The sequence below is a fragment of the Pseudorca crassidens genome, chromosome 11 (genome assembly GCF_039906515.1).
Source record: "Pseudorca crassidens isolate mPseCra1 chromosome 11, mPseCra1.hap1, whole genome shotgun sequence".
Classification (NCBI taxonomy): domain Eukaryota; kingdom Metazoa; phylum Chordata; class Mammalia; order Artiodactyla; family Delphinidae; genus Pseudorca; species Pseudorca crassidens.
Genome location: NC_090306.1, coordinates 95,731,928 through 95,758,277, shown reverse-complemented (window position 1 = coordinate 95,758,277; position 26,350 = coordinate 95,731,928). Strand labels below are relative to the sequence as shown.

The following is a 26,350-nucleotide window of genomic DNA, read 5'->3' as shown; positions in this document are numbered from 1 at the left end:
GGAGCCCAGCAGCTGGTCCCATCTTAGGTGCCCTTTCTATGGGGGTGGAGAAGCCCACCAATTCTTTAATCGTCACCAAGTCTTATTTTTGTCCCCATCTGACAAATGAAAGTAAAGTTCAGAGAGGTGAAGTAACTTGCCCAGAGTCACACAGCTAGGGAGAGCCCCAATCAGGATTTGAACCCTGGTTTGTGTGGCATGAAGCAGGGCTCATCCCTTGGTGATGCCATTCTGAGAAGACAGACTGTGAAGGGGCCTGGCACGGGGCTGGCCCATAGAAGGGTGACTCAAAAGGGTTACTTTTCCTTTCCTCTTCCTTTGTGGGGCTAATGCAATTCACCAGCCATCTGGTACTTTCTTGTGTTTAATTAACAAATATTGATTGAGCTCCTACCATGTGCCAGGCACTGTTCTAGGCACTGGGGATTCAGTGAATAAACAGAAATCCCTGCCCTGATATTCTCATGAGGAAGACAGACAATAAATAAAATGTACAGGATGTTGGAAGATGAAAAGTGCTATGGAGAAAACACAGCAGAAAAGGAGCCTGCTGCGAAGGACGGGGGAGAAGGGATTCCAACTTAAATGAAGTGGTCTGGGAAGGCTTCACATAGAAGACATTTTTGTGTAAACTTGAAAGAGGTGAGGGTGAGGTGTATGGATCTCTAGGGAGAGACCCAGGCAGGAACAGCATGTGCAAAGGTCCTGAGGTGGGTGTGTCCCTGAACTGGCCAGAAGCCCACTGGGTCTGGAGTGAGGAAGCAAGGGGAAGATGGTAGGATATGGGTTTGGAGGTAACAGGGTCCCCCTTACACGGGGCCTGTAGGCTGGTGTCTGATCTTTGACTTTTGTTCTGAGGGAGATGGGAGCCATCAGGGTTCTAGCGGAGGGAGGACAAGATATGAGTGGCCTTGTACAAAACAAGACGGAGGTGGTAGCTGCAGAAAGTCCTCTGTCCACTGGCCTGGCTGGGAGAGAGGCAGCAATAAAGACTGCTGAGCAAGATGGGCTGCAGTGGGCCACAGCAGGACAGACACCCTCAGGGGCCTCTGGTGGGCCAGGCGAGGGCCAGCGACCTGGGTTCTACCTGGCCCTGTGGCCGAGCTGCTGGGTCATCTTAGATCATTCTCAGCCTTATGTGCCCAGCTATGAACTGGAAATAATTCTAACACTGTTGTGAAGACCAGAGGAACTGAGCTAACTACTGTGGGAGCCCCAGAGGCTGGGAGGCTTCCTGGAGGAGGGAACCCTTGAGCTGAGCCTTGAAGTCCAAATAGAATTAAGCCTGGTGGAAGGAACGTGGGTGAGGATGGTGGGGGCTGGCGAAGAGCATCCAGGGCGAGGGACAGCGTGAGCAAAAGCTGGGAGGCTGGACACCAGAAGATACTGGGTGTTGAGTGAGCTTAGCCGGGGGTCTCTGGGGAGTGGGAAGGCTGGAGGGCCCCTCCCTTCCATCTGGCATGGAGGGGTTGCTTTTTTTTATTTTTAAATTTTTAAATTTTTATTTATTTATTTTAACATCTTTATTGGAGTATAATTGCCTTACAATGGTGTGTTGGTTTCTGCTTTACAACAAAATGAATCAGTTATACATATACATATGTTCCCATATCTCTTCCCTCTTGCGTCTCCCTCCCTCCCACCCTCCCTATCCCACCCCTCCAGGCGGTCACAAAGCACCAAGCCGATCTCCCTATGCTATGCGGCTGCTTCCCACTAGCTGTCTACCTTACGTTTGGTAGTGTATATATGTCCACGGCCTGGAGGGTTGTTGTTGCCCCCACCCCTCCTGCAGCAGCGGGCAGGGCCGGGCTATCCCTTCCGCCGCGGACACTTTTTCAGCCACCTCTGCGCTCTCCTGGGCCGGCCCCGCCCCTGGGCTGCCCTGGAGGCAGGGGCGGGGCCAGGCGCCCCAGAGCCGGCAGTGGGAGGGCGGGCCCGGGAGCAGGTGGAGGGCTGGCGGCAGCGGCAGCGGGGCTGCCATGGCTCGGCCTCCGGGTCCAGAGCACCGACTGCCACCTCTCCCCTCCTGGCCTGCCCCCCATGCCTGGCAGACCTTTGCCTTTGCCGGGGCTCCCGCCTGACCAGCCTCCCCTCCCCGTCTGGTTGGGATTTGGGGGCTGAGCCGTCTGGGGTCCCAGGGCCAATGCAGTGCCGGCTCCTCCGGGGCCTGGCTGGAGTCCTCCTCACCCTTCTGTGCATGGGGCTCCTCTCCCTACGGTACTACTCAAGCCCATCCCCGCAGGGCGTGCCGGAGACCCCCGGGCTGAGCCCGCCAAGCCCTCGGCCGCCGGAGCTGCAGCTGCACCATGTCTTCATCGCAGTCAAGACAACCCGGGCCTTCCACCGCTCCCGCCTGGAGCTGCTGCTCGACACGTGGGTCTCCAGGACCAGGGAACAGGTGACAAGCGGGTGACTGCGGGCCGCAGGAGTGGCCTCTGGTCTGAGGGACTCACAGAGGACTTTCTACCGAGCTGGGGTCCCTGGCGGCCTCGAGGGAGAAGCTGCTCACCCATCTGCCCCACCTGGGCTGTCTTCTCGCTCCTTCCTGGGAGGATCGGGGGCTCCTGTGGCCCTGACTGTGTCCCTTGCTGGCCCCGGAGCCAGGCGCTTCTCAGGCCCACTGCTTCGTTTCTTTTGGGGCCAGGCTGGGCCCCTACCCCGGGCTCCTGGGTCCCTTCTGGGGGGTGGTCTCTCTATTCCCTGGTTGTCCTGGCACAGGTTTCGTTCCTGCCCACTCTGGCCCAGCCTGGCATCGGGGGCAATGGGGGGTGTTGGGCAGCTGCGACAGAGGCCCCCGAGAGGTCCTGACTCTGACATGCGCCCAGGCCAGGCCGCCCCCTGTCCAGGCCCTGGGTGCTGTCCTTCTGCCCTGGCTGTGAGCGTGGAGCACAGGGACTGAGCCGCTGAAGAGGGGACAGTCTGGGGTGGAGGGGCTGTTCGGGGAGAGCGGCAGGGGGGCATCCTCTCAGAACTCCTGAGAGTCCCTGCCCCCACGCCTCTGCGGCCCAGGGTGTGCCCAGGGCGGTGCACCTCACCTCCTGTGCTCCATTTCCTGTGGGGCACTTTCCGAGCGAGGGAGGTGGGGCGTGTGCTGTGATGGTGGCGGCTGAGGTAGTGGTGGGCGAGAGGTCAGGGCAGAGGTCTGCCTGGCGTGTGGGATTGTGTGTGTGTGTGTACACCCGCGTGCATGCTCACCTGCACGGAGCCAGTGTCAGTGTTAGATGTGCCGTGACAAGAGGCGTGTGTGCCGCAGGGCTGCGTGGCTGCTGCCGTTCTGGGGAGGTGGCTGTGACACGCCGAGTCCCTTCTGGCTCTTGCCCTCCTCACATCCAGTGCCCTCCTCAAGCAAAGTCAGTGATTTGGGGGTGCTGGGAGTCATCCCTGGGGGAGGGAGATTCTCACACACACACACACACACACACACACACTGTCCCCACTTCGGCTCAGTGGAAGTGACGAGCCTTCGGAGGGGGTTGGGGGCTCCTGGAGACCAAGGAGCGGGGAGGTGGTGCCTGGAAGAGGCCAGGGCCCCCTGGGGAGGGGGCACCCCTGCCCTGATTTCCTAGCACCCTGGATTAACCCTTTCCTTGCTGTACCCCCAGCACCCCAGGCTCCTCCCTGGGGCTCTGCACAGCTTCTCGTCTTGGGCAGATTCTGGTTCCACTGGCGGAAGTCGCCAAGCCTGGCCCTCCCCGCAGACCTTCCTGTTTATGGTGCTGTGTCTGTGTGTACCCGGGAGCATGGCCTCACGTGGTCAGAGGCCCTTTCCTGTCTCGTCTTGATCACTATGGTGGTGTGCTTGCTCCGGATGAGGAAACTGAGGCCAGAGAGGAGGAAGTGCTTGCCCCGAAGGCCTGAGGGGGCAGAGCCCAGTAGGAGCCGGCTGCCATCTCCCGCTGGGGCCCCTCCTTCTCTGCTGAGACCCGGGATCCCAGAGCTACCTAGTCACTTGGGCCTCCAGCCTGGGTGTCTGGGCCTGGCAGGACCAGGCCGGCAGAGGAGAGGCAAGCAGCCCCCCGCTGTGCCCTGAGCTCAGCCCCAGATGCTAACCGGCTGCTCAGCATCTAAGTGACAGCATGTCGGTGCATCGCTCTGTGGAACCTTCACAGTAACCCGAGTGGTAGGTATTGACATTCTCAGTTTACAGGTGAGGAAACTGAGCAAGGTTAAGCAGAGGTAGGAGATGAATTCACTCAGTTGGACACTCCCACCCACCCCCACCCCTGCCCCTAGCACAAGGGGCAGAGTCTAGAAATCTTGTCCTTTAAGGCAGGGTTGAAAAAAGGAAAGATACTCAGAGGAAGAGGAGAGGAGACAGAGAGACCCACTCCTGCCATTGCATCTGGGCCCCCTTCGTTTCCACCCTTTGGCTCATCTCTTCCTGTGACCTTGGCCAAGGCCTTCCACCGTTCAGCCTCAGCTTCCCCAGCCACACAGGGCAGGAGGGTCTCGGAACCTCTTTCAGCTCTGCTATCAGCAGCGGTCCTGAGCTGGTTAACTCCAGGGCTGGGCACCCGCCCCAGCTGGTTAAGGCAGCCGGGTGGCAGGTGGGCCTTTGTGGCAGCGAGCTGGGGCTCGTGTGGGGCCTTTGTCCCAGGCAAAGGGGGTGGGCTCGGGGAAGGCACGTTTTGTGATTCGGGGGGGGGGGGTCTTCCTCTTCCCCACAGTCCTCGAGGAGGGCGGGTGGGGGATGGGGGAGGAACAATGGCCCCACATCTCCCCTCCTCTGCAGCAGATGGCCCCCGGCCACCCCTCCCCTGACCCCAGCAGGCTGTCTGTCCCTTTGTTCTCCCGGGAGGTTTTAACCATTGTCAGAGTCCCTCCTTGAACAAATCACATGCAACCTTCAGCTCGGAGGAAACTGCCCGCCGCTCTGTGCCAACCTCAGGATTCCCAGGGACCGAAACGCCAGCCTCATGCACCCTGCTCAGCCCCCGGGCCCTGCTGCGGGGACCCCTCCCCTCTGCCTCCCCCCACCGATTCATTCACAGGCATTCCCTGGCCCATTTGGCCCACGCTCCAGACTTGAGAGGGTTCCGCTATCTGGGTGACTGTTTGGTGGCAAAGTTTGCCAGGTAGCAGGGCAAGAAAGGCCAGGCTCCCCCGGGGGCTGTGTTGGAAACAGACTTGGGGTAAGGCGGGACGGAGCAGGGAGAGCAGGGAAAGGTGACCAGCGAAGCGGGCAGGAGGTGGCGAGGGGGGGCTGGACCGAGGGCTGGCCGTGGAGGCTGGAGGGAGAGGGTGCACCCTGGGCAGTTTGAAAGTTGGGTGGACAGAATTTGTTGACAGACTGGATGTGGGTGTGAGAGAAAGAGAGGAGGCACGATGACCCCAAGGGGTTGGGTTCCAGCAAGACGGGGAAGAGTGAGAGGAGCCCAGGTCCAGGGGCGCTTGGGTGCTCCGTGTTGTCGCCCTCAGTCTGAGGTGCCTGCTAGACCCCCAGGGAAAAGTCTGGCTGTAGTGGGAGTTGAGGGCGGGGAGAGGTCCAGGCTAGGTTCAAATCCTAGCTCTCCTCCTGCCAACCGCACCGCCTTGCTCCATCACTTAGCTTCCGTTTTGCCATCTGCGAAGCGGACAGATCATAACACCTGTCTGGGGGTTTAGTGAGGTCATGGGGGACCAGGTGTATGAATGCTGTGGTGGGTCACCTCTGCTACCTGGCAGATGTGTAGGGGCCCCGACACTTGCACAGGGAGTTTGCGTGGCTGTGAAAGTCGTGACCGTCTCTGTAAGTAGTTTGGTGTCCTAGTGTGTGAGTCTGTCTACTGAACAAGTGTTTAGGGTTCTGTATATGTGGAGGGGCCAAGCGGGACTGTGATGTGTGTGCGATGTGATGTGTGTGCGATGTGATGTGTGTGTTATGTGATGTGTGTGTGATGTGATGTGTGTGTGATGTGATGTGTGTGTGATGTGATGTGTGATGTGTGTGTGATGTGATGTGTGATGTGTTTGTGTGTGATGTGTGATGTGTGTGTGATGTGTGTGTGTGAGTGATGTGTGTGTGATGTGATGTGTGATGTGTGTGTTGATGTGATGTGTGTTATGTGATGTGTGTGTGTTGTGATGTGTGTGTGATGTGATGTGTGATGTGATGTGTGTGTGTGAGTGATGTGTGTGTGATGTGATGTGTGGTGTGTGTGTTGATGTGATGTGTGTTATGTGATGTGTGTGTTGTGATGTGTGTGTGATGTGTGTGTGATGTGATGTGTTTGTGTGTGTGTGATGTGATGTGTGTGTTATGTGATGTGTTTGTGTGTGTGTGATGTGTGTGTGATGTGATGTGTGTGTGTATGTGTGTGTGTGTGATGTGATGTGATGTGTGTGTGTGGTGTGTGTGTGAGTGATGTGTGTGTGTGAGTGATGTGTGTGTGTGATGTGTGTGTTGATGTGATGTGTGTTATGTGATGTGTGTGTGTTGTGATGTGTGTGTGATGTGATGTGTTTGTGTGTGTGTGATGTGTGTGTGATGTGATGTGTGTGTGATGTGTGTATGTGTGATGTGTGTGATGTGTGTGTGTGTGTGTGTGTGGTTGATGAAGGTGCGATTCTGCTAAGGGTGTGTGACTCTGGTAGGGACCCTGTGGGTGCTGGTCTGTAAGGGGGCTGAGTGTGAGCCTGATGGGCTGGTGTATACCGCGAAGTTGTACAAAAGCTGGGTTGTGTGTGTTGTATGGGGGGGGGGTTGGGTAGTTGAGAAAGTCATGTTGTCCTAAAGGAGCGTGTGACTGTGAGAGGGGTGTGTGTCCATCACTGAAGGAGGACAGAGGTCTGCCATGTGTGTATCCACCTGGACTTGGCTGTGGTGGGCTGTGGGCTGCCCGGGACTCTCCTTGGCCAACCCCAGTCCTGATTCCTTTCTCCTTCCTAGACGTTCATCTTCACCGACAGCCTGGATGAAGGCCTCCAGGAGAGACTGGGTAACTCTGGGTGGGTTGGGGGCCCCTCGGCTGTTGCCAGGGAAAGCTGGGGTGGCTGTCCCCTGGCCTGGGGTTCCCCAGGAAACACGGCTGCCCACCCTTGTCACAGGGGGATTCCCCTTTTGCCCAGGATGGGAGCAGGCTCCTTCCCTGGAAACGGGTATGGGTGTGGGGAGGGACTGTGCGAGACAAGACCCTGGACACCTGGGTCCCAGCCCGGCCTACTGTCCATTAGCTCCAGGGTCCTGGGCAGGTCAGCCCCCCCGACCTCAGCTTCCCCATGTGTAAAATGGGACTGGATGCACTGCTCCAGGCTCTCTGAGGCCCCGCCTTCCTCTGCATTCTCACGCTGTGTAGGGCTGTTGGGAGGAGCTGGGCAGGGGTCCCTGACCTGTCCTCCCTTCTTCAGGGTCCCACCTCGTGGTCACCAACTGCTCTGCGGAGCACAGCCACCCTGCCCTGTCCTGCAAGATGGCTGCTGAGTTTGATGCCTTCTTGGCCAGCGGACTGAGGTGAGGTCACCTTGGTCTTTGGGGGCAGGCGTGACCTTTGCCTTGGGCCAGTTCCTAAATGAGGTGTCTTGTCAAAAAAGTAAGGTTGTCCGGGCCCTGTGAATTTAATCACATGTAGGGCCTGCTGGGATCTGTCTCTGGACAGACAGATGGGATTCCAATTCTGCTGTTCACTGGCTGTGTGACCTTGGGCAAGTGTCTTAACCTTCCTGAGTCTTGGTTCCCACCTGTGAAGTGGGCACAACTTCCTCATGAGCTTACACCAGACGCTGCCTGGCACAGCACACACCAGTGCCTTCAGTGTTAGCCTCCCCCACCCCATAAGTCTGTTGACTTACTATGAGGGCGCAGGGTGGAGTCTGGCTGGCTGGCAGCCCTTGGGAACCCCCTCCAAGTTCACTGTCCCGCGTTCCATCCCCACAGATGGTTCTGTCATGTGGATGACGACAACTATCTGAACCCGAGGGCGCTGCTGAAGCTGCTAAAAACCTTCCCGTGGACCCGCGACGTCTACATCGGCCGGCCCAGCCTGAACCGGCCCATCCACGCTTCTGAGCCGCAGCCGAACAACCGCACGGTCGGTTCCCTCGCTGCCTCCTTTGTGCATTGGCCGCTGGCCCCGGGGGCGGGGCCATGCGGGGCGGGGCCATGCGGGGGCGGGGCTGTGGAGGGGTCCGGTGGGTTTTCTGGGTTTCAGATTTGGCTGCATCCGGGTGTGTCTGGGCTGGTGGCTTCGCCTGTGATCCTCAGTCTCGTCCTTTATGAAATGGGGAGATTGAGATAATGCAGGTAAGGCACAGAGACTGGCGCTTAGTAGGGCCTCGGCCACGGAGGAGCAGTGGCTCGTCCTGGTCACACAGTGAGCATGGGGGGGGTGAGTTGAGGCTTCCTGACTCCACGGCGGGGCTCCTAGCCACCTGGCATCACCATGTAGTTGTACAGATTGTTAAAATGCTGAATCCGCTGGGCCGGGTAGTAAATTGTGGCTGCCGGGAGCCCCTGAACCCTCCCCTCCCCTCCTCTTCTCTAGACACCCCTCGTCTTTCCAGATTTCACTAACCAGCAACTGAGTTGACACCTGGTACAACAGGGTTCCCAGCACCGGCTTCAGCTCCAGACCTGAATGGACAGGTTTAGGTCGCCAGATTTTGCCCCTAGGGCTTCCTTGGCCCCTGTGAAGAGTCAGGCCATGGGTCCCCCTCTCTAGACGTGGTGCCTGGAGCGGGAGCTGGGCCAGTTGTGGGGTTTTCTCCCTCCCAGGGTCACCATCTGCTTCACTAGGGAAACCAAGAGCAGGGAGCACAGAACCTTAATTATCTGCAGCTAATCAGCCTCTGAGCCCTAATTAAATCTTCCTGGGCCTTGGGGGAGCGTGTGTGAGCGAGCTGATGCCAGGTGAGCCGCGGGGTCTTCCAGACTCCCACACCTCCTCATCCCTGACCTAAGGGTTTGAGAGCTCCGCTCTGGAACCTGACTCCCAGGGTTCACACACCAGCCCTGCTACCTCCTGGCTTTGTGACCTTGAATGAAGTCACCTCACCTCTCTGTGCCTTGGTTTCCTTATCTGTAAAATCAGTGAAAACAGTCACTACCTCATAGGGCTGTTGTGAGCAAAAAAAGAATTAAATGCGGTCATCTATCCAAGGGCTTGGAACGGGATCTGCCACGTGGTGGACACTAGAGAGTGTTATCAATCAGCACCCAACTCAGCACAGCCTCATCTCTGAGCTGTGTTCTTCCCGTGCTGGTTCAGGACACACCCAGTCCTGGGCACACCCAGTCCCCGACCTCACAACGTGCATGAATGCCCTCCTTGTCAGACACCCCACCAGCGGGATCCCAGGACTCTGCTCCAAAGTGTCCTGGTCTGTTAAGACCCTGGCATCCCCCAGGGTGGGACAGCAAAGGGGGCAAGGGCTCGGGCTTGGAGTCAGTCCCAGCTCTGGGACCTCAGTTCTGTGCACCTTGGTCACCTCACCTGCAGCACAGGGCTCTGCATAGTCAGTGCTCAGGGTTAGGCACTTGCATGGTCGCTGCTGACGTTGCTACAGTTCTCTGGGAGTGGAAGCCCTGCCCTCATCAATTCATTAAACAAGCATTTATTGGGCACCTCCTGTGTGTCAGGTCCTCAAGAAACCATTCATTCTGCCTGATTGAGGCCTGACCTCTCTCTAAGAGGGCAGAGTTTCCAGAAGTAAGCTCGTAGAGGTCTTTAGGAGGAGGACACCTCTGGGCCAGGAGAACCACCGGATTTCAGAACTGGAGCCAATGTTGTACTCACAGGTGACAAATCTGAGGTACAGAGAGGGGCAGGAACTTTCTCAAGGTTACACAGCTGTGCAGTGGAGGAGGCGGGGGCCCGTCCACTTTCCAGCTCCCTGCCCACGGCTCTTCTCACTGCTGCATCATGGGAGGTGACCCAACCCAATGTAACACGCATCAGTGAAGCACCAACTCTGTACTTGGGAGAAGGTAACTTTAGGGCACTTGTTTGACCAAGAGATGATACAGCTGAAGAGGTTCAGTGTTTCTCAAAAGCCTTAAAGAAATTCATGGGTGAATTCACATATCCTCACAGAGGAGGTAGAAGAGGCCTTGGGCCATGGTGATGTTGGGTGAGGGCAGAAGGTGGTTTACACCCCAAAGGGGTGGTATTGGTTGCTGAGATTGAAATGCCAAGGGGTTTGCTGGCCTTAGGGGCTCACAGGCCTGCCTGCCCTTCTCTCTTTCCTCCATGAGACCTCATTCTCTCCTTTTGCAGAAAAGCTTTCTTGGTCCCAGGAGTTGGGACTGGTGAGGCCAGTGTTCATGGCCCGGTGTAAATGGCATCAGGATTACCTTTACTGGTGACCCTGTCAAAGCATCTCTCCCTCACAGCATATGGAGCTCAGGCGAGGACTCTGATTGGCTGGCTGAGTCTGTTGCTGAGCCAGTCACTGGGTCAAAGGTGTGGTCTTGTGATCCATCATTCCTGGGGCACCTGCCTGTATCTGTGACCTATGGGAGCAGGTGCTGTGTTGGGCAGTCCCTCCTGAACCACATGGGGATGTTTCTCTGAGGATAGGGATAAGGTGCGCTGGGTGGACAAATATGATATGTGTCCTCTTTAACTGAAATCCAGCCAGATTGGGGTCTAATTGTTGTCCCCATCATTCTTAAATGGCTATGTGACTTTGGGTCTCGGTTTCCTTATCTATAAAATGGGCATAATAATGTCAGGCTGTAGGAAGACTTTAGTGAGATGTGAAATAAAAAGTTTTGAGCCATGCTTGTTGGGGGTAAGGGGGGCCCTGGCTGTTGCCCCCACCCCAGGCTCACCCTACGTTTTGGCCCTCCCCATCTCTCCCCGCAGAGGCTGGTACAGTTCTGGTTTGCCACCGGGGGCGCCGGCTTCTGCATCAACCGCAAACTGGCTTTGAAGATGGCCCCATGGGCCAGGTAAGCAGAGACCTAGAGACTGGTGGAAGAGGTGGGGGGGTGCAGAGAGGGGGTGTTGGCTGGTGTGTGGGTGGGGCCTTTGCAGCAGGAAGGACTTGAGAGCGAGCTCAGGAGAAACTACCTCTCATTCCCGCTGCATCACAGAGTTACACAGTTAGTGGTGAGCAAGCCACCTGGCACCATGCCCTTGGGGGTACCCGCCTAGTGCACTGTGCCACACACAGGCAAGTTGTGTAATCTCCAGGAGCCTCAGTGCCCCCATCTGTAAAATGGACCTGATAATACAATGGCCAGTGGTTGTTGTAAGGGTTAAATGAAAAAGTGTCTGGGCTGGCACCTGGCAGGAGCCTGGCAAACGTTAGGTCCCGTTTTCAGCCCTCTTCTGACTGGTCACTGTCACAGGGGAGGTGAAGGGCAACTGGAGGGGCACTCAGAGGAGGGAGTAGGGCCTTCTGCTTGGGGAAAGGAGGGAAGGCTTCCTGGAAGAGGTGAAATTTGAGCTGGGATGGTCCTAGAGGGCTCAGACTGAGGGGGATCGTGGGAATAGTGGAAGCCCTCAGTACCTGGTGGGGGTGCTGATATTCTAGAGAGGACGTGGCCGAGGTCTAGCCTCTTGAGGTCTGCCGAGCAGGCTGTTATTAACAGCTGCATCAGTGTCACTACCTTGAATTGAGGGTTGGCTCTGAGCCAGGCCTGTGCTTTGCTAAGAGTATCACAGCCCCCGGGGAGGAAGGGGTGTTGGCCTTATTTCTACTGGGCTGAGGAAACTGAGGTGCTGAGAGGCTAAGCAAAGTAATTGGTTCAAGGTCGCTCAGCTGCTGGGTTTGGCTCTAAGGCCTGCGTGCTCTGTCACTACACCAGCCTGCCGTGCCCTACCCTGGACGGGAGGGGTCCTCCGGGGCCAGTTTGTGCCCTGGCTGGGAGCAGGAGTGCTGTCCTAGCATCTGTCGACAGCAGGCATGTACACACAACCAGGGGTCATCCCTGTGCCTGGGCTGCCCCCATCGAGGCTTCTGTCCACCTCTATGGTACATTTGTGTGAATTAGAAAAATGTACCCACTCTGGGCAGGTGCAGCCTGGGGAGGGGGGCAACGGCTGGGTTTCTGCACCCACTCGACCCCTCGGTCAGGCATCCTGCACAGCGGGGCAAGCTGCCCCACCTGGCACCCCCGCGGCGTTCGTGGGGTACGCAGTCAGGTGACGCCCTTGCCTGGAACACCGCTCCTCCCCTGCTCGGCACCTGGCTGACTCCAGCTCATCCTGTAAGACGCTGTTTAAAAACTGCTACTGCCATGATTAAGTAAAGAGCAAAACAAAAGACTGCCACATCCTCTGGGAATCCACCTTGTCCTCCCTGTGTCCCCACGCCTCGTGCTTCCCTCTGACTTAGTACCAGTCCTCTGAAATGACCTGCTCATCTATCTGTCTCCCTCCAGAATCGGGGCTGCTGTTGAGGGCAGGAAGCATTTCTTTCTCATCTCTTTGTCCTCAGCCTCTGTGTCATGGTGGCTGGCAGCAGGTAGATGCTCAAACTCAAGAATGAATGAATGAGTGAGTGAATGAATGAAAAGAAAGAGAGAGAAAGAAAGGATACATTTTTAAAAAGGGCTGCATTTCACCTTTCCTCCACTTAATCCTCACAACAGCCTTGTGAGGGCAGGGCCATTATCATGCCCATTTTACAGAAGAGGAAACTGAGGCTCCCCGAGGCTTATGACTTGCACAAGGCTACACAGTATGCAAGAGGCAGATGCTAGAGCCAAGCTTCGTTTTCCCAGCTGGCCTGGGCGGAGGCAGGGTCTTCAGGGAGGCAGGGAGGGCTTTAGGTGTCGAGGGCCTTAGGCCAGTGGCTGCAGCATGACTGTGTCCCTCAGTGGCCCCCGCTTCGTGGACACATCTGCCCTCATCCGGCTGCCTGACGACTGCACTGTGGGCTACATCGTCGAGTGCAAGCTGGGCGGCCACCTGCAGCCCAGCCCTCTCTTCCACTCCCACCTGGAGACCCTGCAGCTGCTGGGGGCTGCCCAGCTCCCAAAGCAGGTGAGCCAGCCTTGGGGCAGGTGGCACTGGGGAAGGTGTTTGTGGGGGCTCTCCCCTATTGATGGAGAAACTGAGGCCCAGGGTGGCAAAGGATCCCCTTGAGGGCATGCAGTGACTCAGCTCTCTCCACCTCTAACCCTCAAGGGTCTGCATTTATGATGCTAAAATTATTTGATCTGGTTCCCAAATGCCAGCTGGAGGGACCTGAACACATGAGATGGAGCTCATCTTGAGGTTCAGACCACCCAGCTCGCCACATGCTACCTCCTTCCCTCTCTCCTCTCTTCAACCTCCCATCCTCCCCGCACCCTCTGAAGGGGCCAGTCCTTTTCACCTGCCTATCGGCAGCCCCCTCCTTCACCAAAGCTTACAGGTGTCACTGGGAAGGACCAGGTCTTCAGTAGGGACATCCAAGTGTAATGTCAGGCTGGGGGAGGGGGAGGGACCCGTCCCACTACCTGGCGAGGAATGACTCTGCTGAGGTCTAACTGGCTGTGCCTTGCAGACACGCCCTCCAACTCATGGGTTTCCAGCCCCGTAGAGGGTCCTGGCTGGGAGGCCCCTGGGATCTTCTGCCTCATGGTGTGAGTGAGTCAGAGCCCTTTTGGCTGCAAGTGACAGAGAGGCAACAGACTAATTAAACAGAAAAGGTCTGTTTAAGTCGCGTACCTGAGAAGCTGAGGGCTTGGCCTGACTTGCTAGATCTGGCAGGGTCTGGGTGCTCAGACCCTGTCCCCTCTCTCATGTGCCCTCCCCCACGTGGGCCTCATTCTCAGGCAGGCTCAACCCTCATGCTGGCAAGGTGGCAGCCCCTGGTTTCCACCCCACCCATGGGAAGAGAGCTCCTCCTTCCACCAGATCTCAGGACTGGTGCTCATTGGTCACATGGCCCACTTGGGTCACATGACCTGTCTCCTACCAGTGCCTAGAGTTAGAGTTGATTGGCCAGACCTAGAACGGGGATGCAGATTGGTCCCATTAGGATCACAGCCAGGAAAGAGGGGCAGATTTTGGACGGCCAAAACCAGGGCACCCTACAGGTGGGGTTTTCAGATCCCCCGCTGTGCCAGGCAGCACACTGGGGCCTTAACTTCTTTAACTCTCTGCTTCCCCACAGCATTCACGTGGGGGTGAGTCCTAACATTATTCCCATTCTACAGATGGAGAAACTGAGGCCCAGAGAGTGGAACTAACTGTGGCACACAGCTAGTAGAGGACAGAGAGGGATTTGAACCATGCTTGGGTGGTCCCTAAGCCCACAGTCTTTAACCACTGTGCTTGGCTACCTCTTGACGGGTGTCATCATCCTGTATCCTCATTTCTCGTGGAGTGACCTTAGGCTCCGGGTGGAGACGGATTGCCCAGGCCCTAGAGTGGGTCTCAGGAAACCTCCGTTCAGGCATGCAACTTTCTGGAAAGGTGCTTTCCCGCCTTGAGCCTCAGTTTCCCAATCTGTAGATGAGGGAATCGTTCCAGCCTCCCTAGTAAACTGGACCGTTGGCGGCACAAATGGGATTATGGTCAAAGGGGAGTGGGGTGGGGCCCTCAGCGGAACAGCCATTACTGACGGTGGAATTTCAGGTGCAGAGGAATGCTTTTTGTGCCCCTCAAAATGCCTTCTGTGCCTTCTCTGTTTCTGCCCAAATGCTGCCCCCTTGTGGGGTCGCCAGTGGGACGCCCTGCACCCTTCACTCTCTTCTCTGTGTCTCTCTGCGCAGGTCACCCTCAGCTATGGCGTCTTTGAGGGGAAACTCAACGTCATTAAGCTCCATGGCCCCTTCTCCCCTGAGGAGGACTCCTCCAGGTGGGTCTGGAGGCTGAAACTGGAGGATGGGAGGAGTGGGGCCTGCGTCCAGGCATCCAAAGATGGGAGAGCCAGGAGGGAGGGAAGTGAGAGAGGCCAGTGACTGACAGCGCAGAGCTGGGAGTGGAGGGAGTGGATTTCAGTCTCCGCTCTGTCACTGGCTTGCTTTGTGATCTTGGGCAGGTGCCTTGCCCTCTCTGGACCTTAGTTGCCCCATTTGTAACACAAGGAGGCTGAGCTATGTGGATCTGAAGGGCTCTCCCAGGCCTGATCCTCTGGGAGACTGTGAAAGACTGAGCTCTCTTCACTGAGCAAAGGAGATGCTCTAATGGAGGAGCTCCAGGCAGTCATGGGGAAATGAAAAGAAAATCTTTCTTAGGCTCTTTGTTTCTTTGATGATACTTTGTGATGGATAGAGGGTTGGAATGGGGGCTAGAATGCCACTTAGGCACCTTCCAGTTCTGTTCCCAAAGACTCCCTGGGGGGATTAGGGCTGCTCAGCCCAGCCCCCTCTGTCCCCCCCCCAGCCCCACCCCCAGCCCCGATGGCTGTAGGGCAGCTCAGAGCACAGCCAGTGACACACTGTGTCAGGGGAGCAAGACCTACTTAAGGAAGTAAAAGAAGCCGGTGTGGCTGGAATGTGGGAGGAGAGAGGAGAGTGGAGTCAGATCCAGTTGGGGAGGTGGCGGGGAACACCCTCCCCCATGCCCCCGAAGGCCCTGTGGGCTCTGTCTGGACTTCGGATTTATCCGTAGGGTAATCCTTAGGGGAGCCAGCACTCCTGCCCCTGAAATTCTGCAGAGCTGTCTGGCTGGGGGCAGAGGACTCACAGCTATCCCAAGGCTGCCGGGACCAGGGCTGTGTTGAACAAGTCGGGCATTCCAAGGAGACAGAGTTTGGCTCAATTTCTAAGAGGAAAGGAGCTGCCTTCTAATAGAGTGAACTCCCCATCCGTGGAGGTGTGCAAGCTATGGCTATACTGCCAAGGCGTTTAAGAATTGGTGTTAAATGCTCTCAAAGCCTGAAGATTTAGAATCTAAAGGTTGCTACCTAATGGGGCTGGAGCCAACTGGGGACTCAGATATGTGCGGCCAGAGGGTGTGGCCTCAGCTGAGGCCTCTTCATGGTTTCTCTGGCTTTTGAAGTCTTTATAAGCCAGCGGTTCTCACCTCCCCCCCACGCCCCCCACTAAGGGACAGTCGGCAGCGTGTGGGGGCATTTTTGATTGTTAAGACTCAGAGGATGCTTGCTGGCATCTGGTGGGTGGAGTCCAGGGACGCTGCAAAGTACCCTGCGATGTACGGGACAGCCGCACAACAGAATTATCTGGCCCCCAATGTTCATCGTGCTGAGGTGGAAAACCCGTGCCCCAGAGCATCTCTGTGACGTGCTCCCCAGGAACCCGTGGGAGTGACCCATCTTGTCCATTTCTGGTCTCTCCACAGGTTTCGCTCCCTCCATTGTCTACTCTACCCGGATACTCCCTGGTGCCCACAGCTGGTGGCCCGATGAACCCTGAACCTCCGGGCAAAGGTTGAGCTGAAGCCTTTGGTTGCCCTTAGCCTCCCAGGCGGCCTTGAGGGCCCGTGGCAGTTCCTGTGTGGGCAGCAGTCCCTGGCAGGGCCTCTGTGGTGGGCAGGCCCAGGATTGGATGGTGGCTGGCGGTAAAGGCATCCCAAGCCCCTGGGAGGTGGGCTGGACAGCCCAGGACCAGGTGCACCATGGGAGGGCCAGAGAGGCCTCAGGGGCTAGACTTCATGGGCCTTGGGTGGCTGAACTGAACAAGGGTAGGGGTCCTTGAGCTGCTCGAGCTCAGGAGTCCTAACTCTCCAGAGAATTACATGGGTCCCTTGGTGTGGTCAGAGCCCCCACCTCTGGTCCCTCAGTTACTCTCCCGAGGTCAAGCGCTGGGCCACCCACTCCTGGCTTCCTCGGCTGGATCCCCAACCACCGAGGGGACGCAGGTGGAAGAAGGGCAGAATCCAGGGTCTGCGGCAGATCCTGTTATTGCTGACCAGTCTCCGGTCCCTGCTCCCCACCCGATTCTGTCTGGAGCATCCGCAGGTCCAGACCCAGATGATGAATCAGAATGGGTCCTAGCCAATCACGATGATCCTTTTGCTCACTTTCCCAGCTTCCCTTTCTGTTAGGAGCTACTATATGACTCAGCTCTGGCCAGAGCCAGAGCTCTGTCTGTTAGTGCAAATAAAGCAAAGCCAATAGAGAGGCTTCTGGGGAAGGTTTTGCAGCCCCAGACCCCATCTTCCTGCTGTGAATGTGGGTGCGATGTCTGGGTCTAGGGCAGCCACTTTGCCACCATGAAGGAAAGGCCAAGACAATCATCCACAGCTGTCCCTTCCAACATTTGGTTGTGTAAGAATATTAAACCCTTATTTGTTTAAGCCTCTCTTGGTTCAGTTTTCTGTTACGTGCAGCCAAAGTCGTTCCTGACCGGGGCAGGGTCTTTGATCTGTCTGTCGCAGTGGTGTTGATTTGAGTCCCTCGGCTAGACAGCCCTGCCCTACCCTTGCTGGCCGTGTGACCTTGAGGAATCCACTTGGTCTCTCTGGCCTGTTGGCTCATTTTATATATGAGAAAAGGAATACCTACCTCGCGGGTTGTAGGTGAAATGATGCAGTTTGTAAAGGGCACAGCATGGAGAAAGGAGTGGCTCAGTGAACAGTGATGGAAGTAGCGTGTGCTGGGTCATTGCATGCCAGGGCATATAAGAGTGCGCGTGTGCCGTACACCCTTCTACGCTCGTCTGTGCCTAAGGACATGTGTGGGGTGTATGGATGTGTTTGTGCCTGTGTCACACCTGTGTGTGTGTGTGATGTGCACGCATGTGAATATCTGTGTGCTATGAGGTGCTGGTTTGCTGGGGACGATTCTTCCTTTTATCTGTCTTCAGGGCCTGGGTTGGTGTGGCCAGAGAATCAAGGCAGGCTGAATGGAGCTAAGGCATTCCGCCTCTGGTATCAGATAAAAGGGCACTTTGACAGCCCAGGTAGGAGCTGAGTAAAGGTAAATGCCCTTAGAATTTCATGTCCCAAAGAGGTTGCATGACTGAATGAAAGCGATCGTGGTGAAATTTCAGGCCTGATGGTACCTGTGGGGAGGGCTAGGAAGGGAAGTTGTCTGCTCCCCGCCAGCATTGTGCTCAGAGATGTTGTGTAATTGGCGTCACAGTGGGGCTCAGGGCTGAGGGGAGGAGGGAGGGAGGACAAAGGGGCTCTGACCCAGGCAGCTGGGGCTGGGGGCTCCTTTGGAGCACGTCCTCCAGCCCTCGAAGGACCTCGTCCCTGCCGCAGCTCTGTCTGGGCTGATGGAACCGCCGAGCACTGGAGTCTTAGCACCTTCTTTTCCAAGGAGGAGCCTGACCCAGAGGGAGGCCGCTCTGTGCGTGTTAGGCGCAGGGCTTCCTTTCTTTCTGGGTTGACCTAATGCTGGGTTTGTGGAATGCGAGCCGAGTGGGGCGGGCCCTGGGCCCACAGCCCAGTGGGGATGGGATAGTGTGCTGCACTGCCGCTGTCCTCTCCACCCTGCGCGCGGAAGGCTGCTGGCTGGACCGCTTTTAGAAGCAGCGGCAGATTTGCAGGTTGCTCCCAGATTCTGAGGGTCGGGTGGAGGGAATAGGACTCGGGCCATCTGCTGCCTCCATTGTCCCAGAATAGCTGCTGTAGGGCGGGGAGCAGAGTCAGCAAGGATCAGAATTGGGATGGAGGAAGGAGGGAGGCTGAGTTTAACCCTCTGTGGGTCTGTGTGGGAGGGTGTGAAGCTGCCTGTAGGCTCTGCTAAGGTGACCTGTGTGGGCCCCACAGGCAGGGACTGGGAGCAAGGTTGGACCACCTTGTCTAGGCTTTGCTGTGCACCTTGGGCAAGTATTATTTCCATTTTACAGGTTAGGAAACTGAGGCACAGGGAGAAGGCCCTTGGTCCAGGTCACAGGGCTTTCAGGTGCCAGGGCCGAGGTTTGAGACTCCACAGTGGTCATCACAGCGTGGGATGACCCTGCAGGGTCAGAGGGCCTCCTCAGGCCGGGGCTCTATCCTCCTTTCCCCCTCTGCCTCTATGCCCTTGGGCAGGTGACTTCACTACTATTCACTGGCCTCACCTGGGAAATAGGCACAAAGACTACCTAGTGTGCAGGGGCAGTTTTGAGACACTGCACAGAAAGCTCCTGTGGCAGGTAGTCACTCAATAACCACCATCTCCCTGCCCTCCCCAAGCTCAGTGTTCTCGGCTGCAAAAGGGGGTGGAAGGGGCGCTGGACTGGCCATCACCTCCACTCCGCCCTCTGGTCTGGGTCATGGTCAGTCTCTCCTGTGTTACCATAGCAGCCTCCTCGCTGGCCTCCCCTCAGGCCCACTCACCCTTGCCCACCGGTGCTGACCACACTCGCCTCCTCGTGACTGCTGATGGGTGCGCAGCTCCTCTGCCTGCCCCAGCTCTCCCTCTCCCTGGAATGCACGACTGGATCGCGCCTGTCAAGCTCCAGTGTCCTCTCCTAGGGAGGCTGTCCTTGATCACCCACCACAAAGTGGCTGCCTGACCACCGTCACCTTGCTCTGGGGTAGCTCTAAACGTCTCTTGTTGGTGTACGTGCTTGCTCGTGTATTTGTTGTTCGCCCCCATCTGACTGTTGGCTCTGTGATCCCAGGGATTGTGGTGGTTTTTCTCACTCCTGCTCACTGCCTGGTGCATAGTAGATGCTCAACAAATATTTGTGGGATGAGTTGAAAAATGAGTGAATGAGTTTCTCAGAGCTATTCCAGCTTTGTCAGCTTTAAGATTTTACGAAAGGTGCTAAAACCCCTTGGGGACCAGGTGATGGGGAAGATTTATAATGGAAGGATCAGGCTGGTAACAGTGATCATTTTTAGTGTCACACACGAAAGGAATATCTGACCTTACTTGCTTCTGATATGGTGCACTAGGAAGGACACAGCTTCACCCAGGAGGTCTGCTTGCCAGAATAATTGACTCTACACAGATCAACCCTCTGGGTCTAAATATCAGTGTCCAGGAAATGGGCGGGGCACGGGCAGTGGAACATGTAAAAGGACACCAGGAGGGCTCAATCCACCAAATCAACAATGAGGACGATTCTACAGGACAAAGAGCCTGGTTTCTTCAACAGGTAAAATGACATCAAAAAGGGAAGGAGGAAGGACTGTTAGAGATTAAAACGGATTTAAGAGTCACAGCAACAAAATGCAGAGCACGGAGCTTGTTTAGATCCTGGTTCATAAAAATGGACCCTAAAAAGACATGTTTTTTTTAGATTAATTTATTCTTTTATTTGCCAGTAGCCTGCAAACTTTTTTAATCTAAAAAGTACATTTTACATCACAATCCAACAAACACACATATATAATATGTATACATATAGAAAAGTGAAACAAAAGTTTTGCCAAAAACGTCTACCCTCAGTGTTAATTCTTTTTAAGACTTTTTTTGTTTTTTAAACCAAGGCTGAACTGCACTGACACATCATAATCACCAAAGTTCCTAGTTCATCTTAGGGTTCACTTTAGGAAGTGAATAGTGTTGCACGTTCTGTGGGTTTGGACAAAAGTATGATGACATAGGGCTCCCCTGGTGGCGCAGTGGTTGAGAGGCCGCCTGCCGATGCAGAGGACACGGGTTCGTGCCCCGGTCCGGGAAGATCCCACATGCCGCGGAGCGGCTGGGCCCGTGAGCCATGACCACTGAGCCTGTGCGTCCGGAGCCTGTGCTCCGCAACGGCAGAGGCCACAACAGTGAGAGGCCCGTGTACGGCAAAAAAAAAAAAAAAAAAAAGTATGATGACATAAAATCATTATGATGTCATACAAAGTATTTTCACTGCTCATAAAAACTTCTGCACTCTGTGTATTCATCTCCCCTCTCCCCTCAAACTCCTGGAAACCATTGATCTTTTCATTGTCTCCATTGTTTTGCCTTTTCCAGAATGGCATATAGTTGGAGTCTGTTTTTCGTTTTTCTTTGCAGGGAGGGGTTCAAAGCCTATATGCCTATGAGACCACGCATGGCTCACCCACGTGTGGACAGGACAGGCTGTAGGTGGCAAACTCCCCCACTGAATACTGTAGCTTTCCTTCCAGTACTGAGCCCTGTCTCACTGGTCCTGCCCAGCAGCCACGTGGAGGTGCAGGGGGATGGATATGTGTTGGGTATTTGTTCATAGGAAGGCCACAAGGTTTGTGTCCCTTGCCACAATGAACCCAGATTCCTGTCGGGTGTTAAAAAGACATTTTTGATAAAAATGAAGAAATTTGAATGTGGACTTTGCATTATATGGTATTAAGAAATTGTTCATTTTATTAGGTGTGATAATGAGGTTACTTTTTCAGAAATGTTCTAATGTGTGAGAGATACATTCTGAATATATTCTGAAATGATATATTGTCTGGAATTTTCTTTAAAGAGATGCTTGGGGGAAGGAATTAAATAAGGATGTCAAAATGGGGACGGTTGTTGAAGTGGGGTGATGGGCACATGGGGGTTCATTATTCCTATTCCCTTTATTTTGGTGTGTGTTTGAAATTTTCCATAAAAAAAGTAAAATTAAATAAATAAGAGGGCCTGTGGATATTCCATTTTGCTAGCTATGGCCCTCCCCCTTTGCTTTTCCCCTTTCTCTCTCCCCTGTCCCCTCCTCCATGCCCCACATTCAGGCCCAGAGAACATCTGTTCTCATCAGACACTGCTGTCCTGAGTCTACTTCCTGTTCTCCCCAAACACCCAGAGAAAGGAGAGGCAGGCCTTGACCAGAAGCTGACCCCTGCCTGATTTGCATTTTGCCTGTTTTCTGGTTTCCTTGAGGCCCATCCTGACTTCTTTTGGTTCTGAGCACTTGTCCCAACTGCTTCGTAACCCAGCAGCACTTTCCTCGGGCACAGTCACTGGGCCGATTCCTCCGCCCACTTATCACTCCCCCTAGTCATCCATCCAATAAGAATTTACTGTTCACCTCCTCTGGTGGGGGCATGGGGAGGTCCCAGTGTTAGAGGCTACACAGGGGAGTCAAGGGTAAGCCCTACCCTCAATAGGGAGCTCGAATCCCAGTTGGGACAATATTGAAAACATGGTGTATCATGTAATCGATGAGGAACTGTGACCGTGGGACAGAAGAAGGGAGGACTAAATTCTAGGGGGTGTAAGGGGCAGCAGGAATCAGGAAGATCTGGGTCTTGAGCCATGAGGAGGTGAGCAGGAACGGAATGCATCACATATTGCCTTGAAGATGGATCTAGGGAGACCCTAAGGAAAGACAAATGTTAGTTACGGTTATGATTACCGTTTTCACCTGCCTACTTATCTCACTTTGCAGGACAAAGATGAAGTACGTACCTGGCACCGTGTCCACGTAAAACACAGCAAGTTCTCTCCCTCCTTCCCTCCCTACATCTCCTCCCGAATGACTTTGTAAATTCCCCCCAGAACAGAGACCTTGCTCGATGCAGCTCTGTGCCTTATAGTATCTGGCACAGTGCTGGGCGCATAGCAGGTGCTTCCTGAAGACCAATGACTATTTAGGTGGGTGAGTCAACCTCAGGCTAGTACCAATAGAATCACAGGTGCTTGGTAAAAACAGATTCCAAGGCCCCATCTTAGATCCTCAGAATGCAAGTCTCCAAAGAAGGGGCCAGGGAATCTGCATTTTTGCCTGGTTTCCCAAGAGGATCTAAGTGGCTGCTGGGTTAGAGAACAAGGATTTGAGGTGCGTTCAGCACCATGGACAGAACCTCACGCAGCTGCCTTTATCTACTCTCCTTCCTGGGACGAGATGGGGGCGAGGGCATTCTAGGTATGTATGCGGCGGGAGTTAATGGTCTAACCCTGATGGAGGCCGTGAGACAACTGTGGCCTTGGCCCTCAAGTGACACAGTCCTTGTCTTTGCTTCAGGAGCACGTTTCGGAGTGGACACTGGTCCTGCTGCGGGAGACAGCTCTGACTGCACAGGGAGAGGCAGGATAATAAATATTGCCTCTATTTCTTTTGTAAGTTGTAAGCGACCCTCATACTGTGCAAGCGGCAAAGCATGAAGCCTGAGCCGGTGTGAACAAATTAATCCCCCAACCGTGGTTTGAGCACCTACTGTGTTCAAGGGCTGTGCTGGTAGCCAGGGGGCAGAGGGATGGGTGAGATACAGCTGCCAGCCTCAGGGCCAGCAGCTTGCCAAATACGGTTCATTGACTGTTAGAAAGCAGAGCTGCCTCGAAGATAACCAGGCCCGGAGTCAGTGAGTATGCTTACTGGAGAGGCTGCCAGGGGAGTGGAGAGGACAGACACGTGGCAGAAGAGGCTTCCTGGATTTGAGACCTGGCCCTGGCGCACCGACTAGCTATGTGGCCTTGTGCCTGCTGTTTAGCTTCCAGAGCCTCAGTTTCCTAATCTGAGAAATGGGAGTGACTACGTCCTTCCATCTCCCAGGGCATTTATAAGGAACATGCCTACTCAGCCCGGTTCCAGCCGTGCAGCCCCAGCACCATTCATTCACTCATAGACTCCACATTTATGCCAGGCACGGTGACAGTCACTGTGAACAAGGGGCATGAGAACTGGCACACAGGGGGAGTAAACTGGGGGGTAGGGCCACCTCCAGCCTCCCTTGCAGTGAGAGGGTGGCCATGTGACTGAGTTCCGGCTGATGGATGTGCCCCACTTGCAGGCCTGGCCCATAAAATCCGCCCCCCACGAGATGATCTCTCTCTGTCCTCATCACTGGCTGGATGGGGAGGACTTTGCGTTGTAGGAGCCTGGAGGTGGGAGGAGCCCAGGTCCCAGAATCTCTTCGTGGGAGTCTGTCCATCAGACAGATGCACTGAAGTGTTAGAAGAACCAGAAACAAACTGGTGTTGAGTTGAGCCCTTGGGTTTGGGGATGTTTGTTACAGCACTTAGCCTACCCTGGCTAATAATACAGGGAGATACAGCAAACAAGTAAACAAATGAGCAGGAGTTCTAGAAGCTGATGGAGTGAGGAGAGCCACACACAGGAAGGAGACAGTGGGGGAATGTTTGCAGGATACATTATGGATATACTTTTAAGTTCTTCTAAGCTTAAAAAATAAACCTTTAGCCCCTCAATGGTCCAGGTCTGAAATTCTCTGGCTTTGGCTACATAACTTCCTTCTCAAGCCTCCTGAAACCCCATCTTGTGTGATGGATGTCACTCATAACTCCACCTTCTGGCTTTTATTTCAGGGACCTGCTGACCAAGTTTTGTCTTTAGTCTGGCCCTGCTGGGCCAGAAACCTGTCCCTTCATGCTACCTAGCTCCAGTGACCTTTCTCTCTCCCGTAACCTGGCCTTCTGGGAAAAGAGTCTCCAGATGGACCTGTGTTCCCACCTCTCCAGCCCACTGAGCCTCCCCCCACCCCAGCTTTGTTCAGTATTTGGGAGAAAGTATATTTGCACCTTTAATGACTTTACAGAGGCAGGATACAGACCATGAGAGTGAAAACATCCAATTTACCAGTTGGTTTGCAAGAGATATTTATGTAGTCCAAATCTGTTTTATTTGTATGTGATTATTTTTAAATTAAATTGAAATAAATTCTAATACATAAGTAATATGTTTACCATTCCCTTTCCCATCGCTGCATAACAAACTACCCCAAAACTTGTGACTTAGAACAGTGACACCACTTATTTTGCTCATGAATCTGAGATTTGGGAAGGATTTTGTGGGAAGGCTTGTCTCTGCTGCACTTGGTGTCAGCTGGGGCAGCTCCGGCTGGGGCTATGATTATCTGAAGGCTCTTCCTCGTGTCTGACACCTGGCTGGGGAAGACTCAAATTGCTGTTCTCATTCTATGAGGCCTCTCTGGTATGACATTGCGGGGTAGAGGGACTTCTTACATGCTGGCTCAGGGTCCCATGTATAAGCTGGGTTGCCCCCTGTGACCCAGCTTAGGAAGTCCAACAGCATCAACCAAGGCCAGCCCATATTCAAAGAGGGGATTTAGACTTCCCACCCTTGCCTTTAAGAAATTACGTTATTAATTTAAAAAATTGTGTTATAATATATATAAAACATAAAATTTGCCATTTTAATCATTTTAAGTGTACTTCAGTGGCATTAATTGTATTTGCAATGTTGTGCGATCACCACAAAAACTTCTTTGTAATGTTTCATCCATGTTGTAACATGGATCAGATCTCCATTCCTTTTCATGGCTGCATACTATTCCATTGTCTGTATATGTCACATTTTGTTTAGCCATTCATCCATCCGTGGACACTTGGGTTGCTTCCATCTTATGACTATTGTGAGTAATGCTGCTATGAACACTGGTGTACAAATATCTGTTTGCATTCCTGCTTTCAATTCTTTTGGGAATATACCCAGGAGTGCAATTGCTGGATCACATAGTAATTCTGTGTACATTTTTTTTGAGGAACTGACATACTGTTTTCCATAGCAGCTGCACCATTTTACATTCCCACCAGCAATGCACAAGGGTTCGAATTTTTCCACATCCTCACCAGCACTTGTTTTCTGTTTTTTTAAAAAATAATAGTCAACCTAATGCATGTGAGGTCTCATCAATGGGTGGGAACCATCTCATTGTGGTTTTGATTTACATTTCCCTGATGGTTAGTGATTTTGAGCATCTTTTCATGTGCTTATTAGCCATTTGTGTGTCTTCTTTGGAGAAATGTCTTTTCAAGTCCTTTGCCCAGTTTTAAATTGGGTTGTTTTTTGTTGTAGATGAGCCCTCATTCTTTTTTGCAGCCACGTAGCATTTCAAAGAAGAGTTATCAAATTCTTTTACTAACCAGTCCTCTGCTGATGGCTGTTCGGGTTGTTTCCAATCATATGCTGTTCAAGCAATGCAGCAATGAATTTTCTTGTTATTTTCTTGTTATAACACATGTTATTATGCTCATGTGTGAGTATATTGAAAGATAAATTCCTAGCAGTAGGATCGGTGAATTAAAGAGAAGCTGCATTTATCGTTTAGGTAGATACTGTCCAATTGCCCTTGAGAGAGGATGTACGGATTTATATTCCCTGTAGCTATGTAAGAGAGCAAGGTGCAGCTTTAAAACTAACACATATGTTTTCGGCATTGTGCCAAAGATTTCTTCTTCCTTGGGGATGCTAGTCGGACATTTCCTGATACCGATTAAAACATTGGCCTAACGCTGCCCTCTGTTAAGGGATTTGCAACTCAATTGCATTTGTTCATAAAATGGAATTAATATCGAATAACTTGCTAACAACAGAACTGATTTTTGACCCTGTGCTATGACAAATCTATTCATGGTTTTTGTGTGTGTGTGTGTGTGGTACGCGGGCCTCTCACTGCTGTGGCCTCTCCCGTTGCGGAGCACAGGCTCCGGACGCGCAGGCTCAGCGGCCATGGCTCACGGGCCCAGCCGCTCCGCGGCATGTGGGATCTTCCCGGATCGGGACACGACCCCGCGTCCCCTGCATCGGCAGGAGGACTCTCAACCACTGCGCCACCAGGGAAGCCCTATTCATGTTTTATGTTTTAAAAATCTATTCAAATTTAAAAAGCTGCTCCTTAATACTATTAAAATAAAAAAAAAATTAGACTAAAAAAATTAGACTAAAAAAATTAGACTCAATCTCAATAGGTATGCCAATCTTTCCAAA

General features: G+C 53.9%; 1 protein-coding gene and 1 pseudogene across 8 annotated transcripts; one reads left to right on the top strand and one right to left on the bottom strand.

Moving 5' to 3' along the window:
- Positions 1-1,930: 1,930 nt before the first annotated feature.
- Positions 1,931-26,278, top strand: MFNG (MFNG O-fucosylpeptide 3-beta-N-acetylglucosaminyltransferase). Of its 8 annotated transcripts, none has more exons than XR_010932610.1 (9): positions 1,931-2,401; positions 6,872-6,920; positions 7,330-7,432; positions 7,856-8,009; positions 10,785-10,870; positions 12,308-12,390; positions 12,746-12,911; positions 22,052-22,528; positions 22,628-26,278. XR_010932610.1 is itself a non-coding variant. In XM_067697986.1 (9 exons), the coding sequence occupies exons 1-9, from the start codon at positions 2,147-2,149 to the stop codon at positions 16,232-16,234; spliced, it is 1,056 nt and encodes a 351-aa protein (XP_067554087.1). In that variant the 5' UTR covers positions 1,931-2,146; the 3' UTR covers positions 16,235-17,117. The 8 variants fall into 8 exon arrangements, 7 of the variants coding, with proteins under 7 accessions (XP_067554087.1, XP_067554091.1, XP_067554088.1 ...); XM_067697986.1 differs by lacking the exons at positions 22,052-22,528; positions 22,628-26,278 and adding exons at positions 14,630-14,715; positions 16,161-17,117; XM_067697993.1 differs by lacking the exons at positions 22,052-22,528; positions 22,628-26,278 and adding exons at positions 14,630-14,715; positions 16,161-17,117 and having other exon boundaries at positions 2,170-2,401; positions 6,872-6,930.
- On the bottom strand, positions 20,883-20,975 carry LOC137203074 (small nucleolar RNA SNORA11; annotated as a pseudogene).
- Positions 26,279-26,350: the final 72 nt, after the last annotated feature.